General features: G+C 44.3%; 1 protein-coding gene across 2 annotated transcripts in view; it reads left to right on the forward strand.

The window, feature by feature from the left end:
• MACO1 (macoilin 1) overlaps positions 1-23916 on the forward strand; it is a 63589-nt gene that overhangs the window by 35053 nt on the left and 4620 nt on the right. For both annotated transcript variants that reach the window (XM_042950071.1, XM_042950072.1), the window contains 4 exons: positions 14860-15018; positions 16279-16461; positions 18631-18751; positions 22668-22842. In XM_042950071.1, coding sequence (XP_042806005.1) covers positions 14860-15018; positions 16279-16461; positions 18631-18751; positions 22668-22842 — 638 coding nt within the window. The remainder of the gene's footprint in view (positions 1-14859; positions 15019-16278; positions 16462-18630; positions 18752-22667; positions 22843-23916) is intronic.

Consider the following 23916-nt stretch of genomic DNA (forward strand, 5'->3'; position numbering starts at 1 on the left):
AGCACTGAACATTCAGTGTCCCACTGTTTGTTGCTCGTGAGTAGGTTGTTAACAAGCTTATTTCTAAAAAATAGAAATACTTTCCACTCTAAGCCCCTTTCCTTGGTATTTCCTAGGAAGTTTTGCAATTTAGTACTCTGTCAGTACTATTTTCTAAGGATATTCAGGGGGTTCAAGAATTTCTGGAAGTTACCAGGGACAAGGGGAGAAAACTCATCCAAGGGACTCCTCTCAAAAAAGCCATTTGCTCTGGCAGTGGGTCGGTTGTGCTTCAGGGCCAGGGAATCTAGGCACAAGCCACGCCTCGGCCAAGAACTTGGAGGAGATCTCAGTTTGCTGCTTATTCATCTCTCCTGGTGAGTCTTGCCCTCTCCCCTGCCAGCCCTGGCCATGCTCTTTGTCTGTGTGGTAGCTGGATAGGGAACTCAGATCCCACGTTTCTGCTTCAAGGAAATCCCCCAGGTTAGAAAATGTGTTGACTCGAGGCACCTGGGTGGCTCAGTCGGTTAATACGCTTTTGACTCTCGATTTCAGCTCAGGTCATGATCTCACGGTTTGTGCATTTGAGCCCCGTGTTGGGCTTTGCCCTGACAGCTTGGAGCCTGCTTGGAATATTCTCTCTCTCTCTCTGTCTCTCTCTGTCTCTCCTTCTCTCTCTCTCTCTTTCCCCCACCCACAAAATAAATAAACATTAAAAAAGAAAATGTGTTGACTGTTTATATATCATCTCTGGTGCTAGAGGGAGAATGATAACATTTGTTCTCTTTTGCATCTGAATACATTTTGCTGGGTGCCAGAAACAGTTTGCGGAAGAAAATCTGGGGCTTGGGCCCTGGGACTTTACCCCGGCTGCACCCCCTACGGGTGGCCCCTGCACACCGCAGAGCTAACAAACCGTGGCTGCAAAATGACTTGCTTGCTACCCTCCCCAGGGAGTGCTGGCTACCAAAGCAGACCTTTCTGCTTCTGTAGGTACACAGAGTAATTTATTTGTAACAGTATTATTTCTAGCCCAGAGGTAGAATTTAGTAAAACTGTGAAATTTTAGAATAAAGATGATGCAAACTGGGCAGTTAGAGGTTCCAACTAGATTAAATATGTCGAATTTAGCGGCTGCCGAATTATTTGGAAATGATTAAGTGGAAAAAATAAGTAGTAGAGCCATAGTTCTATTTAGTAAATTTGGTGTGTGTGTTTTCTGTCTCTGTGGGAAAATGTTTTTGATTCATGTTTGTGTAGCATTGCCTCTGAGCAGACATGACTTATTTCCACTTTCTGCCATGCTCATAATATTTACGGTACCTATAGGTTTTATTTGGTTGGCTCTGTTTACATTAATCCACAGTATAGTTTGAGTTGATTTTAAGCACTGCAGTTATTTAAAACTATCATATTCTGAGATATAAATGTGGTAATAGGAGCATGATAATTTTATACTTAAACAGGGCTAGTGTGTGACTTGAAAACCATGTAGCTCGGGAGAAACTAGGCATCAGTGACTTTAAGCCACCAATTTGCCTACTGCCTTCACATCCAGGGAACCAAAGAAGATAATTATGTTGTACAGATAAATAAATTACGAAATGACACCAATTATTTGCTGTAGGGAGTCCACACTGGAAATATTTTTCTGTTGAGTACTAAGAGTTTATTCTAACAAAACCGGGATTTCTAGCTAGACAATTGGAAAGTTTCCCTCCCTAGAATTCAGAAGGAACTACTATAAAACTTTGTGTTAAATTCTGAGTCAGTACCCCTGCTGGCACATAATGAATTGAGATTTCCAGCTAAGGGGATTAGTGGTGGATTCCCTGAAGGGGACGTACTCCAAGGAAAAGGAACTATATTCTTTAAATGTTACTCACGCCATCATTTAGAAACTAGCTATTTGAATCCTTTGACAGCCAGTGTGGGCACACTTCAATCTTTGCAAACGTCTGAGACCTTTTTTCCAGCCAGCTGGGCCTCTCGGGGTTAGAATAAGTTTTGGTTTCTCTTTTATGGGAAGAATGACAGCTCTTCTCTCTCATAAGGTGCATTTCACAACTCCCTTGGCCCAGTGTTGTTCCAGGCTTGAAAAAGAAACAGAGTAATGGACTGGAAAAGACGGTTGCCCTTCCTCTCCCCCTGGCCCTAGAGCTGGGAGCAGGACAGGGCACAGCACAGGCTGGGGTTGGCACCATTTGCATTCGCTACTGCGCCTGGCCCCTGGGAGTCAGGATGCACGTACCCTTCCTGCGGGACAGCTGATTGTCACCATGGGGGACTGCACGTCCCCTTCCTGCGGGACAGCCGATTGTTGCTGTGGGGGATTGCAGGCCTGGTGTTGCTAAATCTTCTGAGATTTTGAAGAGATGCCAAAGATAGATATCTATGTCAAATCTCCCAGTTTTGAAGTCAGGGAGGGTCAAACAAAACATGTTTATGGGCCAGATTGGCTTACCAGTTTGCAGCCTCTGCACCTGACCCTTCCTGTTATTCTTGTATTTTGTTCCCTCCCACCCCTCTGGCCCTACCAATCAAAACTTGACTCCTATAGGAAGGATTTTTCTGTTACGGAGTATCTGGTAAATCCCGTGAACTCGTTTGCCGTGTATGAATGGGAACTTTTTGCTTCATCCTCTCCTTCAGTTCTTGGCATTCTTGGAAAACATGCACCTGTTGACAGTGTCTCCCTCCCCCCCAAAGACCATCCCCTTTACATTCACATGCCTACAGCTGACTGTGAGGCTTTCGGAGCACTTAGAAGGAGAAGGGACAGCCGGCCTTGTGATAAGGGTGGTTTGGGTGTCTGGTGTTCCTCCAACCATACGCTACAGAGAGCTGCTTAGCCCTCCTGGACCTAGAACTGGTGACTTCTCCCACGCCAACATGTTTCTCTCCCGTGTCCTTAGAGCATAAAATACATCAAAATTTGGGACGGGGATGCTGGTTATTCAGACTTCACGGGCCAGCTGGTTTAGAATCTGGCCTCCCAGCACCATCCCTTATGACGTGTGTATACTTTGAAGCCTGATGTCAGAACGATGTCTGCTCTTGCCTTTCCAGAGGGAGCCAGACCAGGGCGATAAACTACAGTTCTAGAGTCTAGATTTAGAAAAACTATTGTTTTGATAGGAATTGATGAATGGGAAGTAGTTGATGTCGATTCAGGAAGTGAGGCATTCTCTACTCCAGAAGCTTAAATTCCCCTTTTTTGGGCGTGACCTAAAAAGTTTATAAAGTAAAAGAGTTGGACTTTCCCTAAGGCTTTCAGATTATTCTGAAACTGGCCTGTGACATGGACAAATCTAAGAGTAACAGTGAACACTGAAAAGCCGTGGAAAGCAGATTAATAGCCTCCTCTTTTTTTTTGTTTAAGTTTTCATTTAAATTCCATTTAGTTAACATGCATCCTAATGTTAGTTTTAGGTATACAGTATAGACTCAACACTTCCGTACGAGACCCAGTGCTCACCATGACTAGTAGACTCCTTAATCCCCATCGCCTGTTCAACCTGTCCCCTGTCCCCCTTCCTTCTTGTAACCATCAGTTTGCTCTGTTACAGTCAAGAGTCTCTTTCCTGGTTTACCTCTCTTTCCCCCGCCCTTTGCCCATTTGTTTCATTTTTTAAATTCCACGTGAGTGAAGTCACACGGTATTTGTCTTTCTCTGACTGGTTTTACTTAGCAGAATACTCTCTCGCTCCATCCATGGCGTTGCACATGGCAAGACGTGAGTCTTTTTTATGGCTGAGTGGTCTGCCACACACACACCACATCTTCTATTTTTTTTTTAATTTTTTTTTTTCAACGTTTTTTATTTATTTTTTGGGACAGAGAGAGACAGAGCATGAACGGGGGAGGGGCAGAGAGAGAGGCAGACACAGAATCGGAAACAGGCTCCAGGCTCCGAGCCATCAGCCCAGAGCCTGACGCGGGGCTCGAACTCACGGATCGCGAGATCGTGACCTGGCTGAAGTCGGACGCTTAACTGACTGCGCCACCCAGGCGCCCCAACACCACATCTTCTTTACCGATTCATCAATTGACGGACACGTGGACTGTTTCCATAGTGTGGCTGTTGTAGATAATGCTGCTGGAAGCATCAGGGCGCGCGTATCCCTTTGAATTAGTATTTTTGTATCCTTTGGGTAAATACCTAGTAGTACAGTTGCTGGATCGTAGGGGAGTTCTGTCCTTAACTTTGTGAGGAATCCACACTGTTTTCCAGAGCGGCTGCGCTAGTTTGAGTCCCCACCAACAGTGCAAGAGGGTTTCTCCACGTCCTCGCCGCCACCTGTTTCCTGTGGTGTTGATTTTAGCCATTCTAAAAGGTGCGAGGCGATAATCTCATCGTAGCCTCCTCTTTTAAAATAAGTTTCTCCCAATCACAAAATAATAATTAAAATGTTAAAAGTAAGTTCTGGGGCCTCCTGGGTGGCTCAGTCAGATGAGTGTCCAACTTCGGCTCAGGTCATGCTCTCCACAGTTCGTGGGTTCGAGCCCCGCGTCGGGCTCTGTGCTGACAGCTTGGAGTCTGGAGCCTGCTTCGGATTCTGGTTCTCCCTCTCTCTCTGCCCCTCCCCCGCTCGCTCCCTCTCTTTCTCTCTCTCAAAAATAAATAAACTTAAAATAAAAATAAGGGGGTGCCTGGGTGGCTCAGTCGGTTGAGCGTCTGACTTCAGCTCAGGTCACGATCTCACGGTTCGTGAGTTCGAGCCCCGCGTCGGGCTCTGGGCTGATGGCTCAGAGCCTGGAGCCTGCTTCCGATTCTGTGTCTCCCTCTCTCTCTGCCCCTCCCCCATTCATGCTCTGTCTCTCTCTGTCTCAAAAATAAATAAACATTAAAAAAAAATTAAAAAAAAATAAGTTCTATATGTTGAGTATATCTAACTTTGAAGATCAAGAAAAGATAGCCACTATCTTAATATAATATCCTGTCAGTCTTTTTTCTCTTGCATGCATATATATTAGTGCATACATATTATTTTTACAAACAGAGCTCATACTATGTATAATAGTTTGTTCTGTTTAATTTTTTTTAATATTTGTTTATTCTTCAGAGAGAGAGACAAAGTGTGAGCAGGGGAGGGGCAGAGAGAGGGAGACATAGAATCCGAAGCAGGCTCCAGGCTCCGAGCTGTCAGCACAGAGCCCGATGCGGGGTTCGAACCCACGAACCGTGAGATCATGACCTGAGCCGAAGTCGGACGCTTAACTGACTGAGCCGCCCAGGTGCCCCTATGTAAAATATTTTGTAACTTGTCTTTTTCACTGACTACATCGTGAGCATTCTCCTGTGTCCTCAAATATTCTTCCTTAACGGTTTCTTACTGGCTGCATGTCAGTCAGACACATGAATATACAATTTATTTAGTCAGTCTTCCGTTGAATATTTAAGTGTTTCTGTTTTTTTTTTCTTGTTCGAAGTAATGCTGCAACAAACACACTTTTACGTAAGTCTTTGTGTGGATCTCCAGTTCTCCTCTGGATAAATGTCAGGGAATGAGATGAACATTTTAAAGGCTTTTGATACAAACTATCAAATCTGACCACATCCTTTAAGGACCTTATTAAAAATACTCGTTGTAGCACTCACAGCTTTATTCTTGAAGGGTTTCAAGAAGTCAGTGCCCCTATTTCCCTATAGGGCCAGTTCCGTGAATGCCTCGAGGATTCCTTTTCTCTCTTTGCATTCTTGAGGACAATGAATGTGTTTACCTTTTGCATTTGACAGATTAGGGAGCAGAGACGTTAAGTACTTTGTAATAACGGTTTTACTTAGTAATCATCAGTCTGTTGCGTGTTTTGGGATATCTGTGCCTGCTAAGCAATTGTAGTAACCACCGTGAGACCCGAGGCAGCTTTAGGTCACTGTATCCAAAGCTGTGATCTATAGGACATGTGGGAGCAACTTCAAGTCAGCATCGTAGGCCTTACTGAAGATGAAGTGCATTCAGGCTTGTGTGTGCCTGTCCCGTGCTGCCCGTCCTGTCAGCGAGAATGACCTGGAAAGGGGGAAGGGAAGGAGATGGTGGAGAGGGTGAATACTGTTTCTTCTGGAGACAGAGCTTTAACGTATGAGCTCAGTGTTCCTCATAGACAGCTGTGTGGTCCTAAACAAGTCTTGTCTTGTATGACTGATGTGTAACAGGGGATCTCCTAATGGAATTAGGTCCTTAACAAGATGAAGCAGTTGGCCTTCATTTATTCTTTTCATGTACACCTGCCTTCTTCATAAGCAAACGCCCGTTTACCCCTGTCTCCTTCAGCCACTATTAACCGAAAACTCTGACGGCCTGCTGTAGGTAGAATGTTGCCAGGGCTGACCCTGTTCTAAGCACTGTGAGGGTTAGAGACAGTGGCCTATAAGGACTGGAAGAAACTTTAGAAATACAGTTCCAGGGGTGCCTGGGTGGCTCAGTCGGTTGAGCATCCGTCTGACTTTGGCTCAGGTCATGATCTCACAGTTCGTGAGTTCAAGCCCCACATCGGGCACGCTGCTGCCAGCTCAGAGCCTGGAGCCTGCTTTGAATTCTGTGTCTCCCTCTCTCTGCCCCTCCCCTGCTTACACTGTCTCTCTCCCTCAAAAATAAATAAAGATTAAAAAAAATTAATCAATAAAAAAAAGAACTACAGTTCTGGCTTCTAATTTTATAGCACATTCAGCCCCTGGCTTCAAAGAATATATAGTCTTTGGAGAAAAAGATACATACACAGGAAAATATTAAACACCAGAACAAATTAAAAAACAGCACAGGGCAACAGCTTAGTACCCAACAAGGATCACCCACAGTAAAGGCTTTCACATATCGGGGGGAGAGAGAGGACTTTGGGCCCTGGAGATCTGCACCTTGTGCTGGAGAGCTTGTTTTGTTTTGTCTTTATTTTTTAACTGGGCCTTGAAGAGTGAGATTTGAAAATTGGAGGCCATTCCTCCCCAAGGGCTGGTATAATTAAAGGCAGAAGATGTCTGGAAAGCAGGAGTGGGTAATTTTGGCTGGTGCGATGAGGTTGTTAGAAGCACCTATGTCTCAGCCACTTGGCTGCGTGATTTGGAGACAATCTTCTGAAGCCCCTTTTCTTACAGAGCAAGCCATCTTGTAAGTTGGGGCTTTTTTTGAAGTGTGCTTGACATAATATTGAATCAGAGTCTCAGGTGTACAACGTAAGTGATTCAACAATTATATACGTTATGAAATGCTCACCATGATAAGTGTATTATATTATTGACTGTATTCCCTATGCTGTACTTTTTATCCCCATGACTTACTTATTTCATAACTGGAAGAATGAACCTCTTCATCCCCTTCACCCATTTCACCTCTCCCTCTTCCCTTTGGCAACCACCAGTTTGTTCTCTGGATTATGAGTCCGTTTCTCTCTTTTTTGTTGTTGTTCATTTGTTTTTTTAGATCCCACATATAAGTGAAATCATATGGTAGTTGTCTTTTTCTGGCTTATTCCATTTAACGTAACTAGGTCCATCCATGTTGCCATGAATGGCAAGATCCCATCTCATTCTTTTTTATGGCTGAGTAATATTCCATTGTGTGTATATACCACATCTTTATCCATTCATCTACGGATGGACATTTAGGTTGCTTTCATGTCTTGGCTATTGTAAATAACACTGCAGGAAACATAGGGTGCATATATCTTTTCAGATTAGCATTTTCGTTTTCTTTGGGTGAATACCCAGAAGTGGAATTACTGGATTGTATGGTACTTTTTTTTTTCCTTAAAAAATTTTTTTTCAATCTTTTATTTATTTATTTTTTTTTGAGAGAGAAAGACACAGAGCGTGAGCAGGGAAGGGGCAGAGAGAGAGGGGGACAGAATCCGAAGCAGGTTCCCGGCTCTGAGCTGTCAGCACAGAGCCCGACGCGGGGCTCGAACCCACGAACTGTGAGATCGTGACCTGAGCCGAAGTCGGACGCTTAACCGACCGAGCCACCCAGGCACCCTGATTGTATGGCACTTCTATTATTAGTTTTTTGAGGAGGCTCCATACTGCTTTCCAGAGCGGCTGCCCCAATTTACATTCCCAGCACCAGTGCTGGAGGACTCCCTTCTCCCCACATCCCTGTTGACACTTGTTATTTCTAGTTCTGGGTTGTCTTGCAGAGCCTGTAGCCTCTCTGTCCCCAGCCCTTTAGCGTTCAGAGCTAACCAACAGAGCTGAGAGAGCCTCTCACCTTCCTGATGGGCTCTTGGGGTCAAACCAGCAGCCCTGGAAGCATACGCTTAGGTAGTTTTCTGGAGTGGGTATAGACTGTGACTCCTAGTGGATATAGCTGCTCATCCCTGGGTGAAATCCTGGCTGAGAAAAGATCTCCTCCTTTTTTTGCAGGACTTACTTCCTAGGGAAATTTACCGCCCCAAAGCCTTAAGTTTCTCTGAGCTCTCCGTTAGGTCTCATAACGCCTCTGGGTTTATAAAAACCCTGAAGTGCTTGTCGGTACCCACTGGAGACTTTTAAACCTTCAATGAAGTCATAGTACTGTGGGCGGTAATTCAAGTAATTCACAGAAGCTAAGGAGTATACACATTTAGACACAAATATCTCCCTACCTTTTCACATACTTAAACACAAAACTGCTTTCAACTAAAAGCTGACACTTGAATCCCGTACTTTGGTTTACTACCAGATGCACTTCAAGATCCTCAGAGATATTTTTCCTACTTAGCCTGCCTGACAGACTCATGTTTGAGCCCCATTCTTTTGGTCGGCTAGAAGATTACCCCTTATTAAAATGTAGATCTTTCCTCTTAATAACTACCAACCATTTATATTACAGCTTACCTTAGTTGAGTGGGACGAGAGAGAAAATGAGATAGAGTTAGGGTCTGGAGTGGGTAAGAGGGATCCCTACCCGGCAGCTGTGCTTTGAAGGCGGCCTGCCCATCGGAGTGACGTCCTGAAGGAGCGCTGCTCTGGACAACCCCCGCTGTGGCTGGGAGGGAGGTAACTGCCGGAGGTCAGAGGTGGCTTCACAGGTTACAGGTTGGGTGCCATCTTTTAAAATCATCCGTGGGACGCCTGGGTGGCTCAGTCGGTTAAGCGTCCGACCTCGGCTCAGGTCATGATCTCGCGGTCCTTGAGTTCGAGCCCCGCGTCGGGCTCTGTGCTGACCGCTCAGAGCCTGGAGCCTGTTTCAGATTCTGTTGTCTCCCTGTTTCTCTCTCCTCCCCTGCTCATGCTCTGTCTCTCTTTTCTCAAAAATAAATAAACGTTAAAAAAATTTTTTTTTTTTTTTTTAAATCATCGGTAAAAGTAGCCTGGAAAGGTGTCTGGACCTGATAGGTAACATTTTGAGTTGATTAGAACCCTGGCTTGGCTAATTGGGCACAAGTGGACATAGTTAGGCTCTAGACTCCAGACGCATAGACTCTAGACCTTTGCCATGCTGCAGTCTGTCTCCCACGTGGGGACCTCACTGGGCAGACCTCGCAAGGGTGGCAAGTGGGGCCACAGGAGTTGGGCAAGCAGGAAGTGCATTTATTTCCTGCCTGAGCATTTACCAAAGTTTTGTTAAGATCTGTCTGGCCCAATTTTTTTCTTTTTGGTTTTTTTTTGGGGGGGTGAGATTGCAGGTCTAGAGTAAAGTTCCCTTTTATATCTTAATCGTCTGTCATATAGGGAAGAGAGTAGAATTTAGCTCTGATAAAAGGGCCTGAGTTTATGGATGCATTGTTTCTTTTTCCTCCTTTCTTTCGATCCCTATTTACAGAAATCAGTTTTAAGGGTTACATACTGTTACTTCTGCCTCATTTTCCTCCTGACCACTTGCTTCTAATTGAGGTGGCAGCTATTGACATTTTCGTAAAATCCCATGAATGCATTTGAAGATTTAGCATTAACCTCTAACCCCATTTAATCAGTACCTCTTGGACTTCACACCAATAAATTACATATCTGCATTTTACCCAAGAACTTTTGGCCTTCAGCACCAAAGGGTTAAGTATACCCTTAAGGCAAGTAGCAGGTATTTGTCTGCTAAATGTCCCTGGTGCTTTGACTAGCTTGATTCAGTTCAGTTTACTAGTTCACAGAATTCTTTTAAAACTTGTATACATTTTTCCATCGAGCGTGTCTCAAAAATTGAGATATATCTTAGAAAATAGGAACGTATAGTGCATCCATACAATGGAACATTATGCAGCAGGTAAATTGTTTATGCAAAATTCCTAATGGTGTGGGAAGGCACTTAAGATGCACATACTATGTGTGTGGTACTCTCTCACCAGCATTAAACAATATTAACATGCATGAAGAAAGAGAAAAGAGAAACACAGAACGGAAGTAAACCAAATGTGAACAGTGAATGGTTCCGTCTGGACAAAAGAACTAAGATTATTTACCTTTTTATTCTAGATTTCTGCTTTTCTATTATATGAGGTTCTTACTATTGCCTGGGTGTCACTTTTGCGATAAAAAATAAACCTAATGAGGGATTGTAAATTACCACCTACCTCAGTAAAGATTCAAAATATAGTGAACATTTAGGGGCACCTGGGTGGCTCAGTCGGTTAAGCATCTGACTTTAGCTCAGGTCATGATCTTGCAGTTCACGAGTTTGAGCCCGGCATTGGGCTCTGTGCTGACAGCATGGAACCCGCTTTTGACCCTCTGTCCCCGCCTCTTTCTGCCCCTCCCTCCCCTGCTTGTGCGCGTGTGCATGCTCTCTGTCTCTCAAAAATAAATTAACATTTAAATAAATAAATAAATAAATAAATAAATAAAATATAGTGAATATTTAAAAATAAAATAAAATGTAGTGAACATTTGGGGCACCTGCCTGGCTCCGTAGGTTAAGCATCTGACTCTTGATCACAGCTCAAGTCTTGATCTCTGAGTCATGAGTTCAAGCCCTGCATTGGACTCTGCACTGGGTGTAAAGCCTACCTAAAAAAATACATACACACACACACACACATATGTATATATATATATTTTTTTATATTTATATATATTTTATATATACGCATATATGTAATTGTCTCTCAGGAAAAGCATCGGTTTTTTTTTAAGTTTATTTATTTAGTTTGAGAGAGAGATTGCATGAGTGGGGGACATGCAGAGAGAGGGAGGGGGAGAGAATCCCAAGAGGTCTCTGTGCTGCCAGTGCACAGCCCAACATGGGGCTCGAACCCACGAAACCCCAAGATCATGACTTGAGCTGAAACCAAGAGTAGGTCACTTAACCGACTGAGCCACCAAGGCACCCCAAAAAAACGTTAATTTAACCTTGAATGTTCACTATATATGTATAACATTCAAGGTTAGATTAACGCTTTCTCTGAGAGACAATGAAAAATTTCCCCTCGTAAGTTTTAAAAATTCCTGAGAGTTTTCCATTTAGCACTTTAAGGTATCTCGCGCATCACGCGGTGTTCGTATAGATCGGCGTTTCTTAAACTGGGAACGCTGGTGTCAGCTCACAGGTTTGCTGTAGCTGTTTGGAGAATAGTAATACAGAATTTTACAAAATTAAGGGCAGTTATGAAAATCCTGAAGCATTTTTTTTTTTTATTAAAAGAATTTTTTTTAATGTTTATTGATTTTTGAGACAGAGGGAGACAGAGCACGAGTGGGGGAGGGGCAGAGAGAGAGGGAGACACAGAATCTGAAGCAGGCTCCAGGCTCTGAGCTGTCAGCACAGAGCCCGACACGGGGCTCGAACTCACAGACCGCAAGATCATGGCCTGAGTCGAAGTGGGCCGCTTAACCGACTGAGCCACCCAGGAGCCCCCTGAAGCATTTTTTTAAGTTTATTTATTTATTTTGAGAGAGCACAAGCAGAGGAGGGGCAGAAAGAGAGGGGGAGAGAGAATCCCAAGCAGGTTCTGTGCTGTCAGCATGGAGTCCAATGTGGGGCTTGAATTCACAAACTGTAAGATCATGACCTGAGCTGAAATCCAGAGTGGAACACTTAACTGACTGAGCCACCTAGGCGCCCTGAAAATCCTGAAGCATTTTAATTTCACTTCTCTGTCTTGTAAGATTAGGTGATTTTATTTTAAAAATAAATAAACTTTATTGAAGTACAACACACATCCGCAAACATGCACGAATCCTAAGTATACAATTTATGAATTTTTCGTAACCCTCGTAACCACGCTCTTCTATTTTTATTGCATTGTCTGACAAAATTTCATAATTATACATAAGAAAATATATTGTTGTTCAGGGTTCTATGGTCTCTGGAAGTTACGCTTAAGATATCTTGCTTTTTTGTTCTCATGATTACATTAACTCTCCGAGTTTTTACATATTTCAAGGAACTCTAAATTTCCATTCAGAATATTGTCGTTATTCTAAGTTCAGGATAGGGAAATTGGCCTTCAGAGATTAAAGACGCAAAAAAGTGAAAACTGCAAAATTACTGACAGCTAGGCTCAGCAGATTTAATTTTTCTTTCATTCCCAACTGTGGCTGGTTGTGTGGAACTTGATTCCTGTGCCTCCGCATATGATACAGCTCAGGTTGCTAATCTGAAGAAGCAGATCAGCAGCCAGCGGTAAGTGTGTCAGGCCTAGAAATCCTAGACCAAGCTGGGAGGGACTTGAGAGGTCATTAGCCCAAGATAGGGAAACTGAGTCCTGGAAGGTTACGTGCCTTGCCCAGGGTTGCGGAGTTGGTACCAGAGCTGAATCTAGAATCCCGATCCTAAACCCCATTAGTAAACCACGCTAAGCCTCTATGCTCCTCTTAAAACTCACCCTTTCTACTAAAAATGCAGTCCTCAGACTTTGAAATCGACTTCTCCGGAAAGATGAATAACCTAGCATGTTTTTCAGCCAAACTTCTTAATGGGGATAACCTGACAGCATTGACCTGCTTTGGGTTGCTTCGGGTGAATGAAGGATGGTGTCGGGTTGATATAAATGCCAGTCTGTAATTGTTTAGAGCAGTTCTGGGAGGACATTCATCTGGAATAACCCTGGCAGTAGGGAAAGTATGGCGTGATGTCGACTTGTGACCCCTTCCCTGGGGAGTGAGCTGCGTCAGGAGACCCAGCAGCGTTCTGGATTACTGGGTCTCAAGTCTCTTCCGGGACACAGGACAGGGGGACAGGCTACTGTTCCTGGGCAGTGACCATCGATGGCTTACGACTTTTTTGCTTTTGAGATTTTGTTTCAGGTGACAAAAGGTAGATCGGTAAATAAAGCTGCTCTTTGGTTTTCTAAGGGAGGCCAGGCAACATATGTTTAGTACGTGCTGATCACTGTGGCGGGCCCTGGGGACTTAGTGCTTAACAAAACATGGCTGTAAGGACTTAGTCTGTGGGGCCAGCCGTCCTGGGGAGAGATCACCACTGCCATCCAGAAATCTCGGTTCTGTTGGAATATCAGATCAGTGAAATGCACAAGGGTCTCATCGTAGCAGACTGACTTTTGCCCGCCTGTTTGTCAGAAAGGATGTCCTCTCAGTCCCACATGGCAGCCAACCTCGGCCTGGCCTTCAGTGCCACCCTCCACAGTCCCATCCACCAGACCCTTTCTGCCCTTTCTCACTCTCTTCCCAGAGTCCAGGCTTTCCTCAGGCCAGGCTCGTTCCGTCCCCAAACATCTGTGACCGTCCTTACTTTTGAGTATGTTTTCCCCTTGTTAAGAATGCCCCCTCCCCCTCTTCTACTTCTCTGGATCCTGCCCAGCCTTCGAGGCCCAACCTGGTTCTCATCTTCTCTTGTCAGCGCTCCTGTGGCACTTGTACCCATACCACGGGGAGATGACAGAGCCACAGCTCAGCCTGCTGAAGGGGACAATGGGCTCTGGAGCCTGTATAACCGTGGGCTGGAACCTTTCCTGAATCTAGACTTCTTCATCCGTAAAAATGGGAGTCATAATCTACCCTTAGCCCACAGTTGTGTGTACTAAATGAGTTCATAGCATTAAAGCCTGTAGAACAATGCCTGCGCATAAGTTCTCCTTAAATTTTAGTTATCATTCCTTCTCGCATATATTTAATCACGGCCTTCCTTGCGGTAAGTGTTTAATCACTTTAAGTAGCTGCTTACTGGCCCCTAGTGAAATTATAAAGCCTTCTCATGAAGAAAGAATCCTGATTTTATGCTTTCTGTTGACGCTTTTCAGTCCTACATGTGCATATAAGAGTTCCCCAAGACATAGTGCTTAAAACGAAGCTATTACTGTATTAAAGAAAACAGATGGAGCCAACGTAAGAAACTGAAGAGAGAAGATAGGCTTCAGCTCACAGATGGAGTTTGCTTATGATTCTCAGAGCATGTCATTTGTTCTTTTTTTCATTGTTGTTGAGTCTTGTGAGTCCTGCTGTCATAGTCACCGGAAGCGTGAACACCATTTAGCAAAGATGCTAGTAATTTCAGAGGTTGTCTTAGACACTCCTCTAGGCCCGTGGTGGGAGGGAATCTCAGACGGTAAATTCTGCTCTGTCAGAATATACCAGGGCAGGTGGGTCATAAGCTGGTCGTTACTAATACATCCCCCTTGCTGCGGGGCAAAGGAAATTCACCAGGGTGTGTGGGTGTTGCAGGGGGAAGGGTTGGGGGGGGGGAACCCAAGCCTTCAGGCACCCTCCCTCTGTCTTTCCTTCCTCCTTCCTTAGCAGCTCAGGAACTCACAAGCCCCTCACCTGTCCGTGTTCACAAACATTTGGAGGAAACCCACAGTTACTCTCTGGTGGTGGGAAGAGGCGGGGACCCAGGCAGAAAGAAGCACTCCATAGAAAGCCTGTCGCAGGCAGGCAGGCATCCCGGTGCTGGCAGGAGCCACCGAAGGGAGGGGTCTTCTGCCCTGTGCCCGGCGGTCTGGGACTTGAGCCAGGCTCTCCCGCAGAGGCCCGTGGGTGTCCTTTCCGGGATGAAAATGCCACATTTCTCCCTCTCCTAGGCTGGAACAAGATATTAAAAAGTTAAAGGCTGATCTGCAGGCCAGCAGACAAGTGGAACAGGAGCTCCGCAGCCAGATCAGCTCCCTCTCCAGCACCGAGCGAGGGATCCGCTCAGAGATGGGCCAGCTCCGGCAGGAGAACGAGCTGCTGCAGAACAAGTACGTGCGCCGCGCGGGCCTTCGGTCGGGAGCCAGGCGGCCGCACCGTCTGTGGCTTGGAGCACAGGATTTGCGATGCCGGAGGGACCTGGCAAGGGGGGTTTTCGATGAAATGTTTAAAGTTTTCAATTTAGTATTGGGTAGCCAACATATTATAAAATCTATAAAAACTTACTACATTGCAACCAGTTTATTAATATTAGTATTTTTTGCTCATTTAATAACTTCTTCGCTTAGTTTAAAATAGTTATTGCGCCTTTGTGATAATATAAGTAAAAGTGACGAGAAGTAGTTCCGCTACAATGTGAAAATCTTGCTCCTTTGAATGAAAGTTTCCAGGGGAATAATGCACTCTATTTACCTTCATCTCTGGAACTCAAAAATGACGTTGAACTTTGATTTTATTTGAAGAGGCAAGCAAAAAGCCAGCTCTTCTGTGTGCATTTGTTTATGCTTCCCATTGATTCGTCCTGGAATTTCTTCTTGACTCAATATGAATATGTCATTTTTTTTATTTTCTTCAATCTCTGCAGTGTGTGCCTGGGGTAGTGATTACTATTCTAGGCTGTGGGCTTTCCCCATTGAAAGAGAAGTCCTTCAGCATTTTTGAGCAGCATAACTCGAGCGTTACAGCTTATTATAAGCAAATAACTTCTCCATTGCTTCTGGCTCACATGTGGGATGGAGAACATCTCACCTTACACTGATATACTGAGATAAACTCACCTTATATCGATAGGTAAAGCTGGGGGTGGTGGGAGGCAGGGAAGGGACTGTGGCTAAAATTTCTGTCTGAAATGAAGCACCGTGTGACTCTAACTCCAGGATCTATTTTGGGATCCTCAGAAAACATCTCACAGCTGGAAAGGAAAGGCTGTATTCAGGCAAAGAAAAACCTCCCCTTCCCACCCTTGACCTCAGTTTCAGCGGGGCTGGATAAAGTTTCTTCAAGGTGCTTTGGAGCACTAGACTTAGTTCTACAACTATCTTTCCTTCTGATGGAAACTTGTTTTATGCTTCTTTTCTGGATTACCTTCTGTAGATCACTTACCTTAACAGGCTAGGTCTTACTCTGTATCTTGCTAGGCAACCTCTCTGTTGATGTTTTGGGATTGTTAAATAATAACAACATTATGTTTTTCCTGGGATCTCTGGGAGCTGACTCTTATGATTTGCTGTTCAAAAGAGGAGCCATGTTCCTCCAGGGTTCCGAGTGGGCATTTCTAATTACAAAACTCTATGATAATCATTTCCATATAGATTACATAATGCTGTGCAAATGAAGCAAAAAGACAAGCAGAATATCAGCCAGCTGGAGAAAAAGCTGAAAGCTGAGCAGGAAGCCCGAAGTTTTGTAGAAAAGCAGTTAATGGAGGAGAAAAAAAGGAAGAAGTTAGAAGAAGCCACTGCTGCCCGGGCCGTTGCATTTGCTGCTGCGTCGAGGTATGTCTGCGTCACCCGAGCGCTTCCTCTGAGGTGGGCCTGCCTTGCAGCAAGACAGGCATGGGGATTTGAGGCCTTGGGCAGGATTGGAATAGAGCGATCGTGCAGGGATAGGTGGCCACCGAGCACTGTTGCATGAGCTGGCCAAGCCCCGTCTGTGCAACTCGCACTGTCTTGTAACAGCTTCGTCCTTTGGCGACCTCATCGATGGAGTGGGAGGAGGGACTCACCACGGTTCCCGCACCCGGGAGCAAAGTGCTGCTTGTAAATGGGTTTCCAGTCACTTTGTGTGTGGCCAGTAACTGCTAAACGCTTGGAGAGATTCCAGTCTGGGATTTTATTCCCTTTATAGAGCTGTCGCTACTCTCTACTCTCAGGTGTGTGTGTTTCTGGAGTTTTTGTCTTAAAATAGAAGACAGGGAAAATGTTGCTTGCCCAAGTACTTTGTACTGATCGCTCCTGTCTTTGTTGGCTATCAGCAAACTGTCAAATGAACTGGAAAAGATGAAAGGAAACTTAGGTCACTATTAGATATCATTGAATTTGTGGAGTGAGGAGAACTGGGGACTACTTCTACACCATTGAAAAGGATGTAAGGATTCCAGAAACTGATACGTAATTGCCGCCTGAATTCCAGCAAGGAGAGAAGATCGTTTAGAGAACTCTTGGGCGGGGGGAGAGCGCTGGCAGCGGAGGGGAGGGGGTGCTCTGCTTCACTTTATCACTTTTTCCCTTCTGTGTTTGTTTTGACTAGTGAATTCCATCTGTGTGTAGGGGTCAGTTATGGGTTTACAGTTGCAGGGCGAGGGTAAACTATTATTTATTTCATTTTAAGTCTTGACCCTAATTTGTATCTACATGATACATCTCTACTGTCGTTCTTCCTTAAGTTTTGCTCTTTGCCTTACGACATGTTAAAAGCCTTCTCTTGGGCTCTGTAGAATAACTGATGGACCATCGTTTCGCATTTAAGGAAATAATAGCCAGAGAGAACTCGTTCCTCCTGTGTGAGCCCGCCACCCCCGGTAGACTCTCTAGTGCACGTAGCTGAGCTCACTTGGCCCATCAGCGTCTATACAGACTCACAAGACACTTTACAAGCCTGCCTAGCACGTGGGGGTTTTGTTTGTTCATTTGTTTAAAGATTTGTAAGCACAGACTTCTGAAAAAAGCCCAAGTTTCTGAAGCACTGACACTGGCAGGAGATTTTTCTGAACAGTCACCTGGTGTGGCTTGTGCTGTCCTTAATTCGTCCAGCACCTACCCTGAAAAAAAGTCCACTGAGGAGGATATGACAGTCCCTTAACCAAGTTGTTCAGTGCCTGATGCCTGAGAATCAGGACCTTGGTTTCAGTCTCTTCCCTGACTCCCTTTCGCTTCCAGTCAAGCCTGTTTGTTTTGGTCTTCTCCTTAGATGGCCCTTGTCTGCCAACCCTTCCGTAGAGGCCGTCTGTATTCCCGAGTAAATCTCCAGGTGTAAGTCTCTCGCTGGACCTTCCTTTTTGGTAGGCACAGGACACCTGCTTTCTCCATCTGGCTGTTTCTGTGATGTAAATGCTTAGTCAGCTTCAGAGTGGCCATTGCCATCACCTTTTTTAGTTTGTCCTTAATACGGCCCTGAGAAGCAGCCTGATGCTGTGGCAACTTCACGATTCAAGGGAGGTGAACTTGCCGATGCATAGACCCTCAAAAGTGAAAACTTTTTAGCTCACTGCCCCCTGCTGGAGACAGCACTTGCCCGGGGCTCTCTTACTCAGCTCCTGGGCACCGCCTCAGGTCACGTGGCCTGGTGGAAGCTGGCTGCGTTAGGAAGCTGGAAAACCTCACTTCTTATCCCAGTTCTGAGAGCTACCAGCTAGGTGGTGTTGGACTAGTATTATGTGTGGTCTCAGTTTTCTTATCTGGAAAATGGGACAATATGTCCTGCCCTTGCAAAGAAGGCAGAATGGGTAAAGTACCTCACTTTACGCCTGGCTTGTATTAGATGCCCAATTAATGATAATTATTTTAGATCATTGTTGAAACAATCAAGGAACAGAGAATGAGCAGACTGAGCCAAAAACTAAAACCTGACCAACTCCGGAGTAGAAGAGAAATATCAGTCCTGCAGTGTAAGTAAACCATACAGTCTTTTAAATCCCTTTCTTTCCTTCTCTTTTTTTTCAAAAGGGGGGAGTGCACCGAAACCTTACGGAATCGGATCAGAGAATTAGAAGCAGAGGGCAAGAAGCTCACGATGGACATGAAGGTGAAAGAAGACCAGATCAGAGAACTAGAACTGAAAGTTCAGGTACGGGGGGCGCAGAGGACTTTCTCGTACTTGGGTTCCTCTTCTGTGTTAGCTGTGTGCTCACTGCTGCAGTGTGGAGATGGTGCCTTTTGATAAGAGGCCAAATCCCACCACCTCGGAAAATCTCTGAAGGCCAAAAAGAAGCTCTAGCCTCGTGCAGCTCGTTCAAGTCACATTTAATTAGCTGGATTCTAACACAACCAGGAATGCTGATGGTCCTTTGACATGGTTTATACCAGAATTTGACTTCCTGTAGATTCATCTCATTCTTTCAGGTTATAGGCCAGACTAGTATCTGTGGAACGTGTATGCCTCTTCTTAGCCCTAAACCTCTGTCCATCACCAGGGAATTCACCGTTCTGGATGGCTCTGCACCTTGCAGATTGCAGTTCTGAGCAGTGCATGAGAGGAAAAGCTGCCAGTGCTATGGACACAACCAGTTTTCTGACCCATGTGGACTTTAGCCAAGTATTTGGCATTGGTTCTGCAAAGGGACGTTTAAAAATAACGTTAGAGGGTGCCTGGGTGGTTCAGTCGGTTGGGTGTCCGACTTCAGCTCAGGTCATGATCTCGCGGTCTGTGGGTTCGAGCCCCACATCAGGCTCCGCGCTGACAGCTCGGAGCCTGGAGCCTGCTTCCCATCCTGTGTCTCCCTCTCTCTCTGCCCCTCCCCCGCTCATGCTGTCTCTCTCTCTCTCTCTCTCTCTCTCTCTCTCTCTGTGTCAAAAATGAATGTACGTTAAACAAAAAAAAAAAAAGTAACGTTAGGGTCCCTGGGTGGCTCAGTCGGTTAAGCATCCGATTCTTGATTTCAGCTCAAGTTGTGATTTCAGTTTGTGAGATCGAGCCCCACGTCGAGCTCTGCACTGACAACGAGCCTGCTCGAGATTCTCTCTCTCTCTCTCTCTCTCTCTCTCTCTCTCTCTCTCTCTGCCCCTCCCCTACTTGCACATGCACACACTCTCTCTCTCTCTCAAATAAATAAACTTAAATTAAAAAAAGGAAGTCGCTAGAGTAGATGACACAACTTGGAGACCAAGCCCAAAGTGTGTAATAAAAGTGGCAGCACAAATGGATGGGACAGTGAGGATCAGTCAGAAAAAGGCTTTGGAACAGTTAAATGACCAGGAAAAAAAGTTAGAAGCTCATCTCCTACCACACAAAAAGAAATTCCAGATGAAGAGTTGAATTCGGGGTGAAAAGAAGCATTTTGTTTTAAACTGGGTGAAAATATACTAGAATTTATTTGATCTTGAAAACGGGAAAAATGTTCTAAACGAAAATAATGGGGAAAAAAATCACAAAACAAAACAAAACAAAAAACAAATCAAAAAAATCCATTGAGGGGGGTACAGGTATTGCAACAAATATAAGGAATTAATACTCTTGATATGTAAGTAGCTCATAAAATTTGTTAAGTGAAGCTCAGTTGGAAAAATAGGCGAAAGATGTGAACAAATAATTCACAGAAGAAAAAGAAATGGCTGAAAAGAATATAAGAATATATCCTCATCAATCACCAAAGACCTATAGATTAAAATTAGATATCATTTCTCTCCTGTAGAAATTTGTTTCTTTTTTTTTTTTAATTTTTTTATGTTTATTTACTTTTGAGAGAGAGAGAGAGACAGAGCATGAGCAGGAGAGGGGGACACAGAATCCGAAACAGGCTCCAGGCTCCGAGCCGTCAGCACAGAGCCCGACGCGGGGCTCGAACTCACGAACCGCGAGATCATGACCTGAGCCAAAGTCGGGCGCTTAACCGACAGAGCCACCCGGGTGCCCCTGTTTCTTTTTTTTTTTAATGGCATTATAGTTGGCATACAATGTGACTTTAGTTGCAGGTGTACAACGTAGTGATTGCACACAACTCTGTACGTCATGCTGTGTTCAATGCAAGTGTCCCCATACAACACTAGGGTGTAGTTGCAGTACCTCGACTGTATTCCCTTTTCTGTACCTTTTTATCCTTGTGACTTGTTTATTCTGAACTAGAAGCCTATACCTCTCACTTCACCCCGCACCCATTTTGCCCACCTCACAATCCCCTTACCCTCTGGCAACCACCAGTTCTCTGTATCTTTGGGTCTGTTTCTGCTTTCGTTTGTTTCTTTGTTCGTTTGTTTCGTTTTTCAGATTCCTTACATCAGTGCCGTCACATGATACTTGTATCTCTCTGTCTGCCTTATTTCACTTAGCATAGTGTCTTCTAGGTCCATCCGTGTTGTCCCAAATGGCAAGATCTTGTTCTTTTTTATGGCTGAGTGATACTCTTCTCTGTGTGTGTGTGTACAAATACATATCACATTTTATTTATCCACTCAGCTCTTGATGGACCCTTGGGTTGCTTCCATGTCTTTGCTATTGTAAATAATGCTACAAAAAAACATAGGGGTGCATGTTTGGTGTTTTTGTTTTCTGCGGGTAAACACCCAAGTGTGGAATTACTGGATCATATGGTATTTCTACTTTTAATATTTTGCGGAACCTCCATACTGGCTGCACCAGTTTACATTCCCAGCGACAGTGCACAAGGGTTCCTTTTTCTCCACATCCTCACCGACATTTGTTATTTCTGGTCTTTTTGATACTAGCCTCTCTGACAGGTATAAGGTGATTTTGTTATTTTGCATTTTTCTGATGATTAGGGACGTTGAACATCTTTTCGTAGTATGTCTTCTTTGGAAAAATGTCTACTCAGATCCTCTGCCCATTTTTAATCAGATTGGTTTTTTTTTTTTGGTTTTGAGTTGTGGAAGTTCTTTATATATTTTGGATATTAACCCCTTACTGAATATCTCTTTTGCACATATCTTCTCCATGTAGTAGGTTGCCTTTTCATTTCGCAAAAGTATTTTGGTGTAGTCTCAATAGCTCATTTTTGCTTTTATTTTCCTTATCCCTTGTGAAATTAGCAAAGAATTTTTAAATGATACTATCAGCCTGGGTGAGGATAATAGAAACAGGCCTCATAATTGCTGGCAGAAGTGTAACTTTCTGGAAAAGTTCATATACTTTATTTCCCTTTTCAGAACTCCTGCCTAAGATAAACATTTTAAAATCTCATCATTGATTGATAAACAAAGATGTTCATCATAGTGGTATATAAATGAAAACAAAATCTTAACAAAGGGAGATTCATTTAATAAATTATGGTACATATACAAGAATATTATATAGCCGTTAAAAATTACATTTTCAAAAACCAGTTGATTTAAAAAACTATACAAGACTACATATGGTGTGATCTCATTTATGCTAAAAGATATACATATGCTTCTAAAAGACTAAAAATATATACAGTTTTTTATGCTGTCAGGAGTTTGAGTAATTTTCGTTTTCTCCTTTGAACTTTAATATATTTCTAATTCTCTGTAATAAGTTTGGATTTCTCTAAAATGAAAAAATTAAAATATCTGTATGTGTGTATATATTTATTTAAATATATGTATTTATTGGCGACATTACCAGTTGTTTTAAGTGGGCTTACTCTGCAGTATGTCCTATCAAAAGAATGAACATTTTTTATAACTTTTTAGTGCAAATTGAGAGTAGACTTCTGGCAAATTGATTACAGCATTACAGCAGCATTTGCAACTGGGCAAGGAAAAAGTTCTTTGTACGTTCTGAATTAGGCTTGTAAGAAAGTGTTTTATTTGGAAACAGAGTCCACTGTTACTAGAAACAGCCCAACACCATCAAATTCATCTACTAAAATAGTTTTGTATGTCATATCATCATATAAATACATTTTTCACTCCAAGTGGTAAGATTCTTAACCCATGAAACACCAGGATTCTGTATTCTAGGGGCCAGGTCAGTAATAGTGGGATTTTATTTGTGATTTCAGGCTAATTTGTAGACATCGATGCCAAAACTATCTTGTAACATCTTGCTGCTTTGATGATGTTGATAGGAGCTTCGGAAGTATAAGGAAAATGAGAAGGACACTGAGGTGTTAATGTCAGCGCTCTCGGCCATGCAAGACAAAACACAGCACCTGGAGAACAGTCTGAGCGCAGAGACGAGAATCAAGCTGGACCTGTTCTCTGCACTGGGGGACGCAAAGCGACAGCTCGAGATCGCCCAAGGTAGGAGAGCAGCGGGCCCCAGAGGAGGTGGTGTGACGAACAATGCACAGGAACACAGCACACGTCCCTTAGAGCTCAGAACCAAAGACATTCGGTTTTCTCGGTTTGTAAGTGCCCGACCTTGACATCTAGGAATTATCACATTAATTCATTCCGCGGACGTATTTTGAGGTGAGAGTATGTCAAGTGCAGGGCACACAGAGAAGGGGATGAGTTTCTGTGCCCAAGGAGTTCACGGTGTTGTTGAAGAAAGAGACAACTGCGGAGTCCCCCAAAGGTGGTGGTGTAGGAACATACCGAGGGGCAGGGACTGAGCCAGTCTGGGAGTTAGAGGGCTGTTTCTCAGGGGAGCTGATGTCTGAGTTGGGTTTTGAATGATGAGCAGGGGTTAGCTCAGTGACGAAGCAGTGTAGGAGGGCGAGGGCCAGAGAGGCATCTGAACAGAAGAAACAGCTTGAGGGAGGCCAGGGAAGCTAGGAAGGCCTGACGCGTTCCAGGCCGCCGTGGTTACGAATGAGGGAGCACTGGGAGCAGCTTCTGGAGAGTAGGCCGTGCACTCCACAGCTACTTCCTGAGGCCCTACTGTGTGCTGGGCACTGCAAGACGCCCCAAGGGGACAGGCAATACCAAGCAGGCATGGAGCGTATCAGGTGCTGATGGATGCAGGGATAAAAATGAGGCAGTATCCAGGCAAGAAGTGTGAGTGTCTGTGTGGGGCCACTAGTTTGACACGGTGGTCGTGGAAAATCCTTTGAATAGGTAGCATTTGGGCAGAGGCTGAAAGTAAGAGAGTGAGGGAACCACGTAAATCTAAAATCTCCGGGGGAAAAGCACTTCAGGCCTCAGGAGCACAGGCCACAGCCTGAGGGGCGGGTATGGTTGCTGGCGTCAGAGTGGCCGGGCCACATTTGTAGCCCTTGGAAAGAACTTGGGACTTTGCTCTGAGTAACACGGGAAGCTTTGGAAGGCTTCTGAACAGAGGCCTGATACAACCTGATGAAAAGAAATTTAGATTTTGTCCCAGAAACTAATTAGCCAGCATAGATTACTGAAAAAAAAAAAAAAAAATCAAAC

This window comes from Panthera leo, chromosome C1, assembly GCF_018350215.1.
Source record: "Panthera leo isolate Ple1 chromosome C1, P.leo_Ple1_pat1.1, whole genome shotgun sequence".
NCBI lineage: Eukaryota > Metazoa > Chordata > Mammalia > Carnivora > Felidae > Panthera > Panthera leo.